Raw genomic sequence first — 17,685 nt, 5'->3', positions numbered from 1 at the left:
TTGGCCTGGCAGCGTTTTATGCGCTTTCTCACTGCGACTCACTGCGACATTTTCCTTGACAAAAATGGCGCCTACGATTATGTAGCACATGATGCCATTATAGAGGTTCTGACTGAAGCCCGAATCGGTGGCCGCACTTTGCAGTGGCTATGCAGCTATTTTACCGACAGACATTTCTTCGTGATGACCGAGGATGGCGCCACGACTCACCGCCAAACATTCCATGGAGTACCACACGTGGGGGGGGGGGGCTAGTTGAGCCCGACACTATTCAACTCCGTGCCCTTTGGCCTAGTCATCAGGCCTAGTCATCAGCTTGCCCAACACCGTTGGAGTATCAATCTGTGCTCACGCCATCTGAGTCAGGGCGTCTGCTGCAACATGACTGCAGGTACGAGCAAGGCTACAAAAGGCAGCTACGTTAACATCATTGTATTTGCGAAAACAGAATATAGAGCTGTCTTCAGAGAAATGCTGCCTTGTTACATTTACTCGGAAGGCAATGAGGTCTTACTCTCTAAGTATCAATAGGGAAGCAATTGCAAACGCACGAAAACACCGCTTTTTAGGGGTAATTATGGACCGCGACCTATCATGGCGCTCGCACGTTTCATACCTAAAAAACACACCTCCTCAAATTTTGCGGCGCAACGCCATGGGGCACATCGGTGTAATCAACGCTGCAGCTTTATAATGCCTTGTTGCTCGGTTTCACAAGATACAGCCTCACTGTGCTAGGCAACGTTTGTGATAGCGCGAGATCACCCAATATCAACGTTCTTAGCCACCGACGCCCTCAGGGAGCATATTCGGCCCGTTGCCCGACTACCTTCTCACTATCTTGCTTTTTTACCTACAGAAAGGCGACACACAGCTTTTAGTCGTATAATTGCTGCCAATTAACCTCGTTGCTATCGAACTACATGCCTGCAGCAAAACCGTCATCACCTTTATGATGCCTGCACAAACCTGAAATACACCTCTACATCCCAGGAATCACGAAGAAAGCTCACATGCCGTCATTTGCCCGGAAACAGGCCACATTGGGACTTTTACATGAGGTTCACAGTGGCCGCGTGCGTGTTTACGTCGATGGCTCAGTCACACCTACAAGCTCAGCTGCCGCGGTGTTTATACCAGCAAGATCCGTCAAAATACAGCTAAAGACGTCACATGGCTCATCAACGACTGCTGCTGAACTGGTAGCCCTCCGTGCGGCTCTTTATTTCATTCTGAAAGAACCACCCCATCCATGGTCAATCTTCTGTGACTCCAAGGCAGCCCTCCAGAGTTTACACTCAGTACTGCGCCATGGATCCCATGAGCAGCTCTTCCCAGAGATCAGAGAAGTACAAGATCGCATAGTTGACGACGAACACTATATGTATAATATATCAGTGGTTGCCAAGTCAATGCGGCATACATTGCAATGATCGAGTGGATGCAGCTGCCCGATCGATCTGCCCATGACGCCGTCAACTGCGTTGCTATTCCTCTTTCGACAGCCGACGCTGCAAAAACTTTACGCGCTTGCGCGTGACCTAATATTGGTACAATGGAATTCATCTGATTTCACAAGTGCACGCATTCATACCCTGCACCCTAATTTACAGCTCCGTATTCCGTCCGACCTTCCACGACGTGACTGCACACTTCTAGTCCACCTATGGCTTGGAGTAACACTTTCAAATGCGCACCCATTTTTTATCGGAATGGCCAACAGCTCACTTTGTGACTTCTGCTGGCGCAGCGAAACAATCGCTCACCTTCTTTGTGAGAAGGTGAGCGATCGTCGCTCACCGCGCTCGTCGCTCGCCCGCACCTTCTCTTATCTCCACACGGCTCTGACCTTTATGCGCCGTGCATTCGCCGCTCACTTTCCGTTGAAGCGATAGACCGCACGTACCTTCGCCGCTGCGGCGTATGCGTTTGCTGCCAGCGTTTTGACAGTCGTTGTCTGCAGTCATTCAGTTTGATCTATTCATGTTTGTTTGTGCGCGCTCACACCACGCTTGTTCATTCCGTTAGTAATAGTCGGGCCACATTTTCCAACGCATGCTACACATGCAATGCTGCCCGGATCGGCAGTGCAGCGCTACAAGTGTGTCCCTTCGCACGCGCTGCCCACGGGAAGCGCTTCTCATCAACCACCGTTTCACACGCGCCTTCTCGTGGTCATCGAGTCTCTCTTCATGTCGGTTTACTTACGCCGAAGCACACCTGCTAACTTAAACAGCTTATGTTTACTACAATCCATATTACTACTAAAGCCGCTCACCTTACTTCGTATGACATTGCTGCGTTGCTATCGCATTCATTGCTTCGCCCTTAGGGCGAAACTGTGACATTTTTTAATTAAGCCTAGATTTACAAAACCAAATTATAGAAATTTGTGGTGGAATTATCCAAGAAAGCCTAGTTCCAAATGTAAACACTGCAAGCTGCATGCCGGAGAAGACGCCATGTTCTCCGGCCTCCTCGACCGAAAAGGAAAACCGTGCTATTGATGACGTGGCCGATCTCGACACGCTTTGTTCGCTTGCCTCCCCAGCAGCAAAGGAGACGCATGGTGTGGCGGATATCCCCTCGACTTCGGCTGCTACCATCATTGCTTCGAATTGCCAAGAGGTTTTAAACGTCGTTAAAGCACCTGAACCTACAATTTCTACGCCCGATTCACCCACGAGTGATCCCTCGGCTGCCGAAGTTGTCGGCAGCGATGACGTCGATCCCGCAGCCCAACCGTTACCGACATCACATCATCATCATCATCAGAAAACAGCTTCAGCCTCGGATTTGACCGTAGCGCTGGACCAAGCCTGGATGGATTAGATGTTGAAATGGCGGTCCCACGAAAAGTAAAGCGTGCCCCCCACCCTCCCCTCGAAATTTTGACGGAGGGGGAGGGGTTCTCCAGCAGGGCTCCTACTACCCCGCTGCGCAAAGAAGCTTGTCAACAGCTGCTCACCATTTGCAAGACTCAGCAGATCTTTCGGTGCCCATGTCCTACGGCGCTGAGTACATCGGCCGAACGGGCCGCCACGTAAGCGACCCGGAGCATCACAACTAATTCGAGGACGCTTAAGCTTCGCCGTTAAGAGTGGAACGCGACAGCGTTATCGGGTCCCATTCGCATCGCATTTTTCTTTTAGCCGGTTTCACTGCGGCACAGAACATGGGAAAGCCAGCTTACAAAGACCAAGATACACCGATCCCGTTAAAGTCGGCTTCATTTTTAAACAGAAATGCATTGCTGGGAAGACGTTTTTCCAGGGGCAATATAAGTCGTCTTATATTGAAAAGTGAAGGCCCGAGGACCTTTTTTATTATTTTATTATATGTTTAATATTGCCCCGACGCGCGCGCGTGTCCAAAAGGCATTAGGCAGGCCAAGTCCCAATTTGACCTGCCGTAGGGAGCCTACATGCAAGCGCTGTTTTAAAACAGCGCTTGCATGTAGGCTCCCTTGACCGGCCGAGGATGCGAGCGCCATCTGGATAAGCTTTTTGCAAGTAGCATACCCGAGCGCGCCGCTGTAGGTATGGTAGAAATGCGGGCCAAAGGAGTTTGTGTTTCAGTTAACGCGTAACTGAATTATGTTTTCTCGTACATTCAAACAACAGTCCGATGCTACCATGTCTGTAGGTTGTGGTTAAGTCATACTTTACCATTTTTCTGACGGATTTCACTGTGAGAAATTCCAGTTTTGTTCACAAACACCTAGCGCCACGCGGAGGGCCTGCGCGGTCGGAGTGGTTCGGGATGATTTTCTCCGCCACAGACGCCGACATCCATGCCAACACCGACGCCGATGCCAGATTTTCTGCGACACGGGGCCCTTAACGCTGTCGCCTTAAAAGAGCAGAGGACGCCGCACCCAACAATCAGCGCCCGATAAACAGAGAGTGGCGGCTGCGCTCCCGATTTTGCCGCATCCCTCTTTCTTCAGCCACCGTCACCGCGTGTTAGCCGCGGCACCAGCCTTGTACCGCGGTAGACAGCATGTTAGCACCAGCCGACCGTTCCACGCCAGACGCCGGGTGGCAACACTCCATTTGCCAGTAGGTAAAGCGTTTGACCGCTGGCGCAACGTTGCGCCGCTCGCGCGTACCGCGTTTCTAGGTGGTTCCGTTCACCGAGGGCGCTCGAACGCAATCATATGGTTTGCACGAATGCAACCTTTATTCATTCCTTTTCTTGAAAGTTAGATTCAGCCTGGAGTACATTTTCGCTGCGAGTCGAAAAGAAATTTCTGCTGCACTGGTGTATTCGATTTTCCCAGATCCTTTGTATCGTGCACCTTATTTAAATCAGCCTTATCAGGATGTACTTAGGCGGGTCCGTAAAATGTGTATACCTCCTGGAGCTAAAACATTTTTCTTTAAACTGCATACGGAAACACTTCCTGTTAAAACCTGGTTGAAGGCGAGGGGCTGCTTCGTGCCATGGTCCACGAACTGTCGACTGTGTCCACGTGCTGAAACTATAGATCACTGTTTTATAGACTGTACAGATGCTATATTTTTCTGGGACATTCTCCAACGGACGCTTAAAAAGGACATTGACATCACTCCATACGCAATTAGATTCCTACCGTTTAAGATTAGTGGTGGTCCTCCCTATGACATGTTCGTAGTACTGGGTTTGTATAGCCTATGGAGAGCTAGAATGTGTGATCGCCATGCCGAAAGCCCGCGATCTACAAGATCATTCTTTCAAGAAAGTGCAGCTTATATAAGAAGTGTGTACGCCGTGCAGGAACCTCCGCCTGACTGGATGCACTTGTTGGACGCATGTGTGTGTTTGCCCGAGTTTTAAGTGTGTAGCTATGTCCGCACTGTAATATACCTTCCACTTTATTTTCCATGCATTAAAGAAAAAAAAAAAAAGTGGCTGTATGGCTGAGTAGTTACGGCGCTCGCTTCGGGATCTTGCGTACGCGGGTTCGAAACCGCTTTGGCTACATTTTTTTTCTTAATATTACGCTTTTCCCTTTTTTTTCTCTCTCTGTTTGCCAGCGCGGTCGCTTGAACCCCGGCGCCACGGCGGCAGCCGTGGTGTGGGGCGCCGACGCGAAGCGGCGGTCGTTGGGGTGTTGCGGAGCGCAGCGTAGCAACACCCCAAATAAAAAATACTGCTCCAGTCAGGTAGACTGCTTCCTCCCTGATAGTGATATTATATTTGGATCATAAAAACAGTGATGCGTTTATAATACCACCGATCCCAACAGCAGGCTAAGTCACCACCAGCCCAGCGTTTTCTCCGTCAACGCCTCCTCCGTTCCAACGGCGCCGGCTCGAAACATGGTACGCGCGAGCGGCGCAGCGTGGCGCCAGATGTCAAACGCTGTACCTACTAGCAAATGGAAATACGCCGCCGGGTGAAGCTCTTCCTGAGTGTGCCTCAATAAAACGAGTACTTCCATTCTTTATCGTTTAATTTTTGGCTCTGAGTAACCCTGTTTTATTTTCAGTAATGAAATCTGTTGAGACGAATTGTCGGTATAAACATATTCTAACGTAGATCGAAGACGGAGTGTTGAAAAAAGTAGACGAAGAAGAGTGTGCAGCCTACGCGCTTCGTCGTCTTTCATGGCGCCGTCATTTGCGCGCGCCGTCCCGCGGTGCGGGAGCCCCACATCAATGTGTGAGTTGCCCCCCGAGCGAAAAGCGACCGTCTCGGTCGCGTCAAAAAGTTCTTTCAGCCACGATAATAAATGGAGCTCCTCAGGTGCATCTTGGCGTTCACGTACGCGCAATATTATACTGTTAGGAATATTCATCTCAAAACTAAGAATATCAAACTAGCAATAACATCATCATCATCATCAGCCTATATTTATGTCCACTGCAGGACGAAGGCCTCTCCCTGTGATCTTCAAGTACCCCTGTCGTGCGCAAGCGTATTCAAACTTGCGCCTGCAAATTTCCTAACTTCATCATCCCACCTGGTTTTCTGCCGTCCTCGACTGCGCTTTCCTTCTCTTGGTATCCATTCCGTAACCCTAATGGTCCACCGGTTATCCATCCAACGCAGTACGTGGCCTGCCCAGCTCCATTTATTCCGCTTAATGTCAACTAGAATATCGTCTATCCCCGTTTGTTCTCTGATCCACACCGCTCTCTTCCTGTCTCTTAACGTTACTCCTAAGATTTTTCGTTCCATCGCTCTTTGTGCGCTCCTTAACTTGTACTCGAGCTTCTTTTGTTAACCTCCAAGTTTCTGCCCCATATTTTAGCACCGGTAGAATGCAATGACTGTACACTTTTCTTTTCAACGGATATACTTATCCATTTTCATCTCAAATTAGATGAAAAGTGTCAACGAGAAAATTGTACAGTAGCTACGTGGCATAGCGTATCTTTAAATCTTTGTGCACGATAATGGAGGCCCCCTGCATACGGTATACACCGAAAGCTTTGTGCGAGTGCATAAAGAGTCGAAACACGACTACACGCAAGCACGTGCACACACACAAATTATAGTGAGCCTTTTGTTAAGCGGAGTTGCTGACTACTTACGAGTACGACGGGCGCCATAAACGCACCATGGTTTAGAGGCAGCATGGGCATACGTACGTAGCTCAATTCGAATCCATTCTATCGACAAGAAGCGTTTACTTTGTCGTTACCGTGCTGCCGCGCATGTGCGATGGCGAGCTTTCTGCTTCTTTTTTCCCTTTCCTACGCACGGCCGGCGCCGCCGCTGCTACGGATGTGCGGAGGCGAACGCCATCTGGGGGTTCCTTCAAAGAAACTAGCGGCGCGTGCTCTGCAGTGGCAAGTGTTGCTCATTCCAATTCAGTGGCAGTATTGCCTATTCGGCAAGGCAACAGCCAGGCCGCAGGCACGTTCACAAAGTCCGGCGAGGTTCTCAAAGCTTCGGTTTTAAAACATGAGAGAGACTGAGAAGCACAAGCAACGTTTACTGGCATCTCAAGACAGTGATACGAGGGAAATGATTTTCACATCAACCCAAACGTACTGTTTTCATACCCGCTTGGAAAGCATTGTACGAAGTATCTCCAATTGAAGACAAATTCTGCGTTTTTTTAGCGATGAAAACACACAGACAATAAATGCAAATAACATCAAGCCTTCTTTTTTTTCGGTGAACGGTAAGCACTCATGGGGTTTTTTTCATATGCCTCGCGGTATCCCTGCCCGAAATCTGGTATCGTATGATACGCGGGCCTTACGTCGGCACAAACTGCATAGTGATTAGCCATTAGCAGTTCCTCGATATTAAATGGTAATCGCTTGCAAATAAACTTTACATATATGAACGTATTTTCCAGAAACAAAAGGCTAGAAAATGATTCAGTTGTCTGCGCAAGCATTCAGCAGCTTATGCTTGAATTGGAGGCCGAATTCTCAAAGCTTTCAGTTCGTAAACTGTATTCGCCCTTGGCTGACCGTCTTCGCTAATACACGTATTATGCCCAACACCAGGAATGAATGTAATTTGTTCTTACCAATCATTCTAGCATAAAGGCTTTTTGCGAATACGGGATCAGATGATTTTTCAACGGCATTATATATCGTAAGCCTGTGCTTTCCGTGAAGTGCCCTTCGCAACAATGATTGTTACGTGCAAGCTCTCCAAAGGGGCACTGCAGTTTATACCCGGAAAAGACTTTTTGTCGCATTATCGTGCTTTCCGCGTTTTTGTCGCAGGAAACTAAAACAGGAGTGCTTAGACGTGAAGGCTCAACACAACTACCAGAAAGACTACAGGATGTTTCCTGGCCAAACAATGCGCGAAAGGCATTATTGCAGGAAGATGTTGAAAAAAGAAGGCCGACAGAAAGTGTTCGTGATAAAGGTGAGCTGGCCAAATGCATGTTTTTTTTTCTCCTTCAAAGCGAGCGAAATAAATATGCTAATAAGTACTGTCTTAAAAAGGAAGGTTGGTATACGCACTAATGAAATACTCGCCTAAGTTACTTGTCAGAAAGAGCGCAAACTTCTTAACAATTGAATGTAGTCAAGAAGCAGTTTGCAAAGTTCGCAACCTGCTGAAGCTAGTGAATAGCATTTATTCAAGGGCTCGTACTGGTAGAAAAAAATGTTTTCATAAGTACTAACTATATGTTAGTAACAGTTCATCACAATATTCACTACCTTTTCAGTAATGTTACTGGTGCAACTGCATTAAAATTGAGAGCAATACCGTAGGGCCTGGCTGGTTTTTAAGGGCCACTTGCATTTTCTTAGGCAGCAGAACCCCATTCTTTTTGGTAAACGTCCAATATTGGAACTTAACACTCAGCATGGTCATTATGACACAAAGACATCGGTTAATCATGTGCATAAAGCCATGAAAGAACGACAAATAAGAACACACTTGCAACAACAAACTGGTATGCCACGTGCAGTTTATTTCCAATATCAAGTATATCATGTACCTGTCATCTATATATCTCCGTACTTTATGTAATTACAAGTTGTACCAATGAGCACGCATGAATTAGGATAAATACTTAAAGTTATGGACCTAAATTTTCATAGCTTGTTCTCTCTACATACGTACGCCACAACGCAGCGCACAAGTTTTACCTAAACATCAGCAAACTAAGCTTTCATTCATTCATTCATTCAAATAACTTTATTGAGTGTCCTGCGATTTGGTGGTGTGGGCCTGGGCCCCGCCTAGGCTTCGGCCAAGGGTTGTTGGCCCTTGGCGGCGTCCTCGGCTCGCCGGGCGGCCCAGATTTGGTGCTGCAGGTCCGAGCTGAGCAACGCAGACTCCCAGTGCGCGCGCAGGCTGTCGCTGTTTCAGGCTGCATCACTGTTATCGTGTATCATCGCCGTACATTCTCATAGGATACGCTCTTGGATGGCGCTAGAGTCGCAATGTCTGCACTTGTCAGTCGTGTATAAATCTGGGTGTATTATGGGCATGATAGTTGGACTCGGACAGGTTCTGGTTTGTAATTGCCGCCATTCGACAGACTGTTTTTTGTTTAATTCTGGGTCAGGCGGCGGGAATGTGCGCCTCTGTTTTGTAATTTCATGAAATCTGGTAATTCAATCTTCCCACTCCTGAGTGTCGGTAGTCGGTGAGGCGGGGCTAACCGAGGCTCGGTCCGTATAACTCTCGAGTCATACGGTGCGCCACCTAATTGCTACCGCCTGGCAGTGTGTGAGCGGGTGTCCAGATCAGATGCCGTGGTTATTACCTAATCTTAGGAGTCGTAGTGCCTCTGGGGAGATTTCACCGTTGGCAAAGTTTCGTATCGCCGTCTGGGAATCACTGATGATTATTTCTGCTTGCGTTTGTGCTATGGCTAACGCAATAGCTATTTCCTATGCGGTTTCTACGTGTGGCGTGTTGACTGTAGCGCTCGTCGTGCATTTTCGCGCGACGAGCGACATATGGAGAGACATGTGGAGAGACATATGGTCTCTCAATTGTAGCCGTTACTTTCAATGATGAGTCCCAATACTCTGACCTTGTCAACCTTGGGTATGGGCGTACCATCCGCGTTAGTTAGCCGAATTTGCGGATTGTTTCGTTCCTCGTAGTTGCGTCGTTTGCGGCCACGTCGCGATGGTATATGAATGAGGAGCTAAGATTTCTCTGCCGAGCACGCCAGTCCGGTTCCTGCAAGGTATTGTTCAACTGCTTCTATTGCACGTTGTAATGTGTCACAATTTCTGCATTATAGAATAGACCATGGCCATAAGCGGATGTAGACTTTACCAACTGAGACGCTATGAATTTGTGCGTTAGTAAATAGGTGTTAAAAAGTTAGTAACGGCCAGTCAGAGCCACTGACGTGGTTACTAACGTGAGGAAATTAACTGGAACACTAATGCATTTTTTAGAACTTTCGGTCACATATATATTCATTGAAACTAAGGCTAGTTTCCACCATTCTAGCAAATAGGCGTGCTTCCCAATATTACGGAATATGAATGTTGCAATTGCATGTGCCACCTAAGCTGGTAAATATCGCATTAACAGAATTTAGCTTACTACTCAATCAATTAGTCATTAATATAGCATGATGTCTACTGCCGTGCATAATTTTTTTTAAAGTTAGGGCAGAAACTCCCCTCAAGAGAATTGTCACGTAGTGCGCAGCATTTCTTGTAATCATTACTTATGAAGTTTATACTCTACCCTTGAAACCAAGACTGCCGTATTTTAAGAGAGAAGCAGCTCCAAAGAATACTATGCACACTATCACCATCTCACCAGTAAACTCGTTTTACTGCCAATCTTGTGTTTGGTAAATAAAGCAATGTTGTTGTACGTTTTAAGTGCGGAGCACTTTAGGGTCCTGGGATGTCGTCCCTCGTCGGTGGGCGTCACGCAGAACACAAGGTGTACGTAAGACGTAAAATTCCCCTAAAAATGAACAAAATTAAACCAAATAAGTATAAAATAATATAAAATGAGGAAAACGTCACGAATTAACGCATTCATTAACCCAAAATAATTTAAACTTGATCGAAAACACCAAGCTCACACCGAAACTAGTCAAGAGAGCGCGCCACAGCCTCAAAAATTGCGATAGCAAATTAGCAGAGAGCTATACGGAGTAAGTAAACGAGTTTTATCAGCTGTATAAACTTGGACATGCAGCAGCACCAGCAACGCAAAGAACTGTTGTCGACGCCGTGGGCGTTTTGCCCGCGTTCGCACCGAACGCGCGCGGCGTTGGTGACTGTTGCGGTGCCTCTGGGGCCGGCTCGGAGGTTTTCGACGACATCAGAACGGGACACTCGTCGAGCAGCGTCGGAAGTCTTTACCACCTTCTCGCCTCGCAACGTTTTTACATAAATAGGCATTTGGTGCCGCAGCTGAACGTCGCCTCCCCTCCCTACCTCCCGTCCTCCCCACTGCCTTTCGCGTGACGGAAGTCGCGTTTGCTGTATATATATATATATATATATATATATATATATATATATATATGGTGATTCTAAAGGAGGAAAGAGACGCTTAATTCGGTAGCCCTTCAGGCAGCACGGCGCAGAACGCGCGTTTGCTTACCGCCGTGCGTTCCATTGCGTTCCATAGCTCCATTTTTTCCTCTTAATGTCAACTAGAATATCGGTTATCTCCGTTTGCTCTCTGATCTACACCGCTCTCTTCCTGTCTCTTAAGGTTAGGCCTAACCTTTCTCATTCCATTGCTCTTTGTGCGGTCCTTAACTTGTTCTCGAGATTTTTTCTTAACCTCGAAGTTTCTGCCCCTTATGTTAGCATCGGTTGAATGCAGTGATTGTGCGCTTTTATGTTAAACGACAGTGGTAAGCTCCCAGTCAGGTTTCGGCAATGCCTGCCGTATGCACTCCAACCCAAGGCGTGGCGTGGAGCAGAGGTAGAACACCCAGCTTCTAATCTGAAGGTCGTAAGTTTGAATCTTCCTCCAGTCCCCTACATTTTCAGGCATGGAGTGGCGCCTGACACCGGCAAAAAAAGTCGCAGTTTCGCCCGAAATACGAAGCATCAGTGGCGATAGCAAATTAGTAGATTGCTATACGGTGTAAGGATAGTAGTTGTATCGGCTGTATAAGCTTGGACACAGTCGCTTACTAACTGAATTAACAAGCATGGTGTCCGCGCGCACAAGCAAACACTCGACCATCCCACTCGACGATCGCAGACAACCGCTGTCAAAAAGCTGACGCGAGCTAGGGCAGCAGCAGCAGCGAGCGAAAGTTTGTGGGGGTCTATCGCTTGAACGGAAACTTAGCGGCGAAAGTACAGCGCATACAAAGCTATGAGCTGTATGCAGATCGTTTTTAAGATACTGTGCCGGCGACCGGCCGCAGCCGCTCAAAGTACAAGTGCGCAGTAGCGGGCTGAGTAGAATACGCGCCCCTTCCCCCGCGCGTTGCCTTCCCGCTTTCCTCCTTTTGCGTGCGAGACTGAGTCACCAGTTCCCCTTGCGCCGTTGGTGCCGCAGCACGACGTCGCCTTCCCCCCCCCCTCCTTCCTTCCTTCCAATCCCGAGTATGCTTTCAAGTTCAAGTTACTTTGGAGATTCAATGCATAAAACGACGTTTTAGTTAGGGAGTAACTGGAACGCGAGTGCATTTCTCCGCGAAGTTCAGGAATTAATATTTCTGAACTGGTATCATCCTGAGAGTTCGTTCCAAGTAGATCCGGCTTGCGAACTGCACGGCTAGAATTTATAATTTGCAATATGGGCCATAAGCTAATTAGCTAAAAACTCAATTAGTAAACTTTTGTTAATCACCAGATTTAAATTTTTTGTGCATGTAATGTCCGCCTCGTCGAGTGGACCAGCTTATGAACTGGAATTGCGCTATCTGTCACAGGCAACCTTTAAAAATGTTTGAGTCTTTGCTGAAACACCCGGTATATACAGGAACCTCAGTGCAACATTTGATGTTTGAAATACGAGCGCTAGCGTCACGAAAGGCTCGCAAAAAAGCCGTTCTTGATGCCGAAATTGAAAAAAAAAATTAAAAATGAGAGCCCTTCCACTACTGTGGGGATGTAAGCCTGAGAAGCTGTGAGTATGGTGGTTCTGCTATAGCGAATATTGCTATAGTGAACCTATATATTATCATTAATGACTATATTGAGCATCTTCGGAATATTCGTCAAAGAGCAAGGACACAGGCGTCTCGTTTTCGCCCGGCGCGATGGCCAGGCAGAGCGTTTGCTGTGTCAAGTCCGCCCCATCGTCATAGACTAGAGTGTGAGCCACAGCATTCATACCGCGGCACAATGCACCTCATAGTCAGGATCCCGCCGTCAGAATTCTGGAATTTGTGGTTAAACGAGCGTCCTTCCCATAGCGTGTCCAAAAGGCAACTGCTGATAACAGCCCTAGCATGATCTCTACGTCACGAGACGAATGCACACAACGATTGGTGGGATGTGCTGCCGCCGAGCATCGCGACAATTGTGAAAGATGCATCGGCGGTGGCGAGGGGCATAACAATGGGCCATACATCATCTGTTTTGAAACCTGTTCTAAGGCACAGCTGGCAGGCAACCGCCAGGCACATCGAGCCGAAAATTGTTGATCTACTTCCGGTCTATCTACTTCCGTTGCCAGACGTGATCTCCTGGAACCTAGCCTATAACAGCTGCTCTGTAAAAATCAAAACACTGAGATTACGCTCGCCGTAAGTGACGCATGACCTTGAGCACGCGGCTCCTTGGCACGAGCTCCAAAATGAAGCGGCGCTAGCCCACGGCTGTTCACGTCGCTCTGAAAAATCTCACAGCAGCCTGCTGGGGCTGACGACCCAGCGACAAATACTATGTGAATGCGTCGTCTACTTACGGGCTGTTTAAAAGCGGCTGTGATGAAAACTAGGCCATTACAAGCCCACGAGACTTTGAATAGATTGCTTTACTGGAATACAATGCTCATCTATAACAAATATATCCCTAGGGAAATTTCGTTGTAGTTCGCCCTTCGACTTGAAGAGGAAGCTTTAGCTCGGGCCCTCCTATCTAAATACATGGGAAAGGAGAATCCTTTACCTCGGCAACCACTGTACAAATTTTGATGAGGCTTTTTGCATGTAAAAGAAAAATTAATATCTAGTGACTAGTGACTACTGGTTTCGAATTGTTGACTTAGGTTGTCAATTTTTATTGCAGGTTGACAAAATAGCAAATTTTGAGAAAACAAAACATCAAGTTTACGACTCTGTAACTCCGCAATGAAATATTATATCAGAATTGTTTAATTTGCACCTAGTAGTACATATAAAGCGGACAAACTGGATATATTATACGCTGCTCTCATATAGACCACTAACTTGTGAATAGAACTTTCGCAATACCCTAGTGACAAGCGCACCCAGGATCTCTGCCAGGGGGGGGGGGGGGGGGGTTGACAGTTTGCCAATACCATCTAAACAGCACTAATTTCGATTTCTTCACGGGAAACTGTCAAAAAATGCGCTTTTTGCGACTGTGTAGCCGATTGCGCGTCTTACATCTTAGTTGCAGTACTCAAATGCGTAAGGAAAGAAAAGGGGTTAAACAAAAGGGGGGGTTAAGCCGGCCTCAGGGGGGGGGGGGGGGGTTATAACCCCCGAATCCCCCCCCCCCCGTCGGTGCGCCACTGCCTAGTGAACAACGCAACAAATTCACGTAAGATACAAATTGACATATCAAATTTCTCCGCTTTGAATGCTCTAATTGATGCAGCTGACAGAACTGCGATATCTGTTCTAGGTGCAGAGCAACGAATTTGTAAACTTCTTGCTTCTACTTTTTTTTTTCAAACTTACCAACTTTTGAAAATACCATTTAAATAATTCAGGTCCTAAATTGAAGTTCCGCTTCCAACAGTCACTAGAATTTAAATTTCTTTCTCTCGCTCAAATGCGTGAAATTTAATTAAAATTGGCCAAATGGTTATCTCACAGAAGCGTTTCTGCGTTTTATACGTATTTGAATAGGCGGCAAAGGCATTCTAAAGCTTCCTCTTAGAAGTTGGCGCGTGAACGATGGAATATGACGCCGAGATTAATAAAAGCTACAGAAATAGTTCTCGGAGAGGTGGAATGTGATGAAAACCAAACCGCGATGGGAAAGCTCACCGACAGATGGAAACGTCAAAGACTTCAGGGACAGTAGGACATCGCGCCTCTTATTTCGCGGGAATTTCAATAACAGATAAAATACACCCAATTATTTCACGCCATCTAATCAGTTTTTCATGAGCCCCTTTGTTCAATTTTGATACGCCGAAAGCAACCTTGCACATGAGGACGATTTTCTTGATTGGTTTAGAATTGCTGAACAATCCTCAGCAACAAAAGAAAAAATGAATGCCTAGTTGATAAGTGCTGACTATAACAAGAATACATGTCGCCTCAGAATTTGAAGACGCGTTTCTGGAATAGTGGTGATTGGCGCAGCATTTTTATCCAAAGGGTGTGCAGCTTGTACTGGGTGACTTCAGTTCTACAATAATGATATATCCTCACGCGATTACCTTAAAAGCCACATCTTGAAAATTTGCAAAATAGCTATATCTTTGGTGATAATTTCGTTAATTCTGATATTCGCCACTGCTATGAGTTTGGGACAGCAGGAATGATCATTCTGACTCCAATATTCTGCTTTTATTATTAAGGACAGTCGTCGGTAAGGTGCCTCGCAACACGGAGTGTTGTGTGTTTATCAATTAAAAAATTGCGGCAGAACCCATCTCAAGATGACTGTCGACGGTATTGCGTTAGCATTGAATGAATATAGTGACACAACGTGTTTCCACCCTCGAAACGCGTTAAGAATGAGGCGGTTACTGCAGTGTAACTCTTCTTTCGCGCTTCGCTAAGACGACACGGTGCCACCTAGTGCAGTAGCCACGAAGACTGCGCGCGGCCTCTGAGATGCATGGCGCGCAGGCGCGTGTGAACGCTGAGAAACGCGTCATGCCTTGCTCCTTTCTCAGTGCTTCTTTCTGGACACGATGCGCAATCTAGCGGCACTGCCGAGAAGTTCGGGCGTGGCCTCCGAGACTAGAAGAGTCCCGCCGGTGCCCGAGAACGCTGAGAATTGTTCCCTCGCTTGCCGCACACTCAGTGGCGAATCGTCAGTGACCCAAGTTTGCATGAGGTACATTGGAAAGCGGCACACACCCACTTAATTTGTGGCGCAGCCTGTTGACGCGTCGCGTTGCTCTCCTTGAGGAGACCTTGGTACGTGGGTTCGATTCTGCTCAGCATCGGAGACACTTATGGGATCCTTTTCGTCACTGTAGAGTGACACATTGCCGGTGCCACATACCCACAAAAAGGCGTCACAGACGTTCATTGAAAAGCGGCACGCAACTACCGACACATACTCAGGGACGCAACTTGGCATCAAATAGGTTCATTAAAGACTATGACAGACCGAGTGGCACTTACCCAGTCCTCCAAGTCGGCATCAAAGAGTTCCTTAGAACAGCGGAACCTACCCATTCTTGCGTCTACGCTGACACATGTCGGCGTGAAGGAGGTTTGTTGAAGTGCGGCACTATGTACACATTGCCAAATACTCAGTGACCCAAGTTGGTCTGATGGTTGGCTTAGGACCCTGTTAGTTCAGCACAGCTACCCGGTGGGCGACTCATTCCACCACTCACTACTCAGGGACCCAGACAGGCGGGAAAGCGGTTAGATACAAATATGCATAGATAGATACATAGATAGACAGATACATAGATACATACTCAATAGATCGCCCTCGGAAAGTGATTGTAGTACTCAAAGAATGCTAACGCATTAAAGGCAATTCTACAAATGACGTGATTACAGAATTTTGCCCCTGTTCTTATTTAAGGCCCGTTTCTTCTGGCATCCGTTGTGTGCCACCGAAAAGCCTAATATTCGAAATATTTGAGAAGTGTACTTTTATTTGCATTCCTTTGGAGATTGCAATTCAAGAACACTACAAAAAAATTTTTCGCCCTTCCTCAAACCTCACGTGTACACAATTTGATCGATAACCAACATAAGAGTTAGGTAGGCTTTTCATTTATATTGTATGGTTTATTTATTCATATTTTTCATAAACCGAATGCTTGTTTATGCAGCAAATGGAAGGACACGGTAGAAGGCTTCTGTAGCTTTTTAGGGTACATTTTGAGGAATCTACATAGATAGCGTTTCTCGCCAGGAACAACCGGACTAACCAAACACCAAAGAGCGTTGCCGTCATGATCCGGTGCTGCCCTTTGCGCATTATTCAGCTTACTGCGAGTGATTTGTTTGCGGGCAGAAAATTACAGAATCCGACAGAACACAGATTGGCGTCAGCTGGTTGCACAATCACAAGCCTGAGACCTTTTTTGGATTTATGATAATCTTCTCAGATAGCCATCATCATCATCACCCTATATTTATGTCCACTACAAGACGAAGACCTCTCCCTGCCCTCTCCAATTACTCCTCTCTGGTGCTAGCTGATTCCAACTTGCGAATGCAGATTTCCTCATTTCATCACCCCACCGAGTTTTCTGCCGCCCTCGACTGCGCTTCCCTTCCTTTGACACCCATTCTGTAACTTTAATGGTCCACCGGTTATATGCCCTACGCACTGAATTGCCTGTTCTGTCCCATTTTTTTTTTCTCTAAATGTCAACTAGAAAACGTCGACTAATCCCACGCCCTGTGGGCATCGATGTTATGCGAAGCAACGTGCGGCGAGCCTATGAAGTTAATGAAACGACCATCAGAGCTCAGAGGCGTAGGCGGCTGTTGCATAACCTACATGACAGGCATGTCATGACATGACATGAAAATGATAATCAGACATTCATGTGATGAACTGTCATTTATGTACAAACTTATTTCAGTGGTTTCTGAGTGTTAATCTTTTCACTCTTCCTTTAGAGAAAGAAATGCAAAATTTATAATTCTTAGTTATTTGGACAGCGTAGGCGCGGGTCTGGTCTTAAGTACGTAGGCCTTCACTTAGTGCCCACGTCCGAACCCATTCCAGTGGTTTTTTAGTGTTAATGCTTTTTCGCTGAGTCATTGTCATTTTTGATGAGCCATGCTTATGACTATGACCTCTGCCATCTTCCTTTAGTGTTTCCTTCACTTAGTACCCATTTCCGAACCCATTCTAGTTACATACTAAGTTAACGAAACGACCATGAGAGCACCAAGACGTAGGCAGCTGTTTCATGACCTATATAAGACACTATGACATTTATGTCATGACCTCTCATTTATGTCCG

At 46.8% G+C, this 17,685-nt stretch overlaps 2 protein-coding genes across 2 annotated transcripts in view; one reads left to right on the top strand and one right to left on the bottom strand.

Moving 5' to 3' along the window:
* The window catches only part of LOC125940430 (A disintegrin and metalloproteinase with thrombospondin motifs 17-like), a 202,978-nt gene that overhangs the window by 25,425 nt on the left and 159,868 nt on the right, over nt 1-17,685 (bottom strand). The gene's annotated exons all lie outside the window — the stretch shown is intronic.
* LOC125940431 (uncharacterized) overlaps nt 1-17,685 on the top strand; it is a 32,531-nt gene that overhangs the window by 12,355 nt on the left and 2,491 nt on the right. Inside the window, exon 2 of the mRNA XM_049656579.1 lies at nt 7,677-7,824. Within this exon, the coding sequence (XP_049512536.1) occupies nt 7,677-7,824 (148 nt within the window). The remainder of the gene's footprint in view (nt 1-7,676; nt 7,825-17,685) is intronic.

This window comes from Dermacentor silvarum, chromosome 9 (assembly GCF_013339745.2).
Source record: "Dermacentor silvarum isolate Dsil-2018 chromosome 9, BIME_Dsil_1.4, whole genome shotgun sequence".
NCBI classification, from domain to species: Eukaryota; Metazoa; Arthropoda; class Arachnida; order Ixodida; family Ixodidae; genus Dermacentor; species Dermacentor silvarum.
This window is presented reverse-complemented; position numbering and strand designations above follow the sequence as displayed.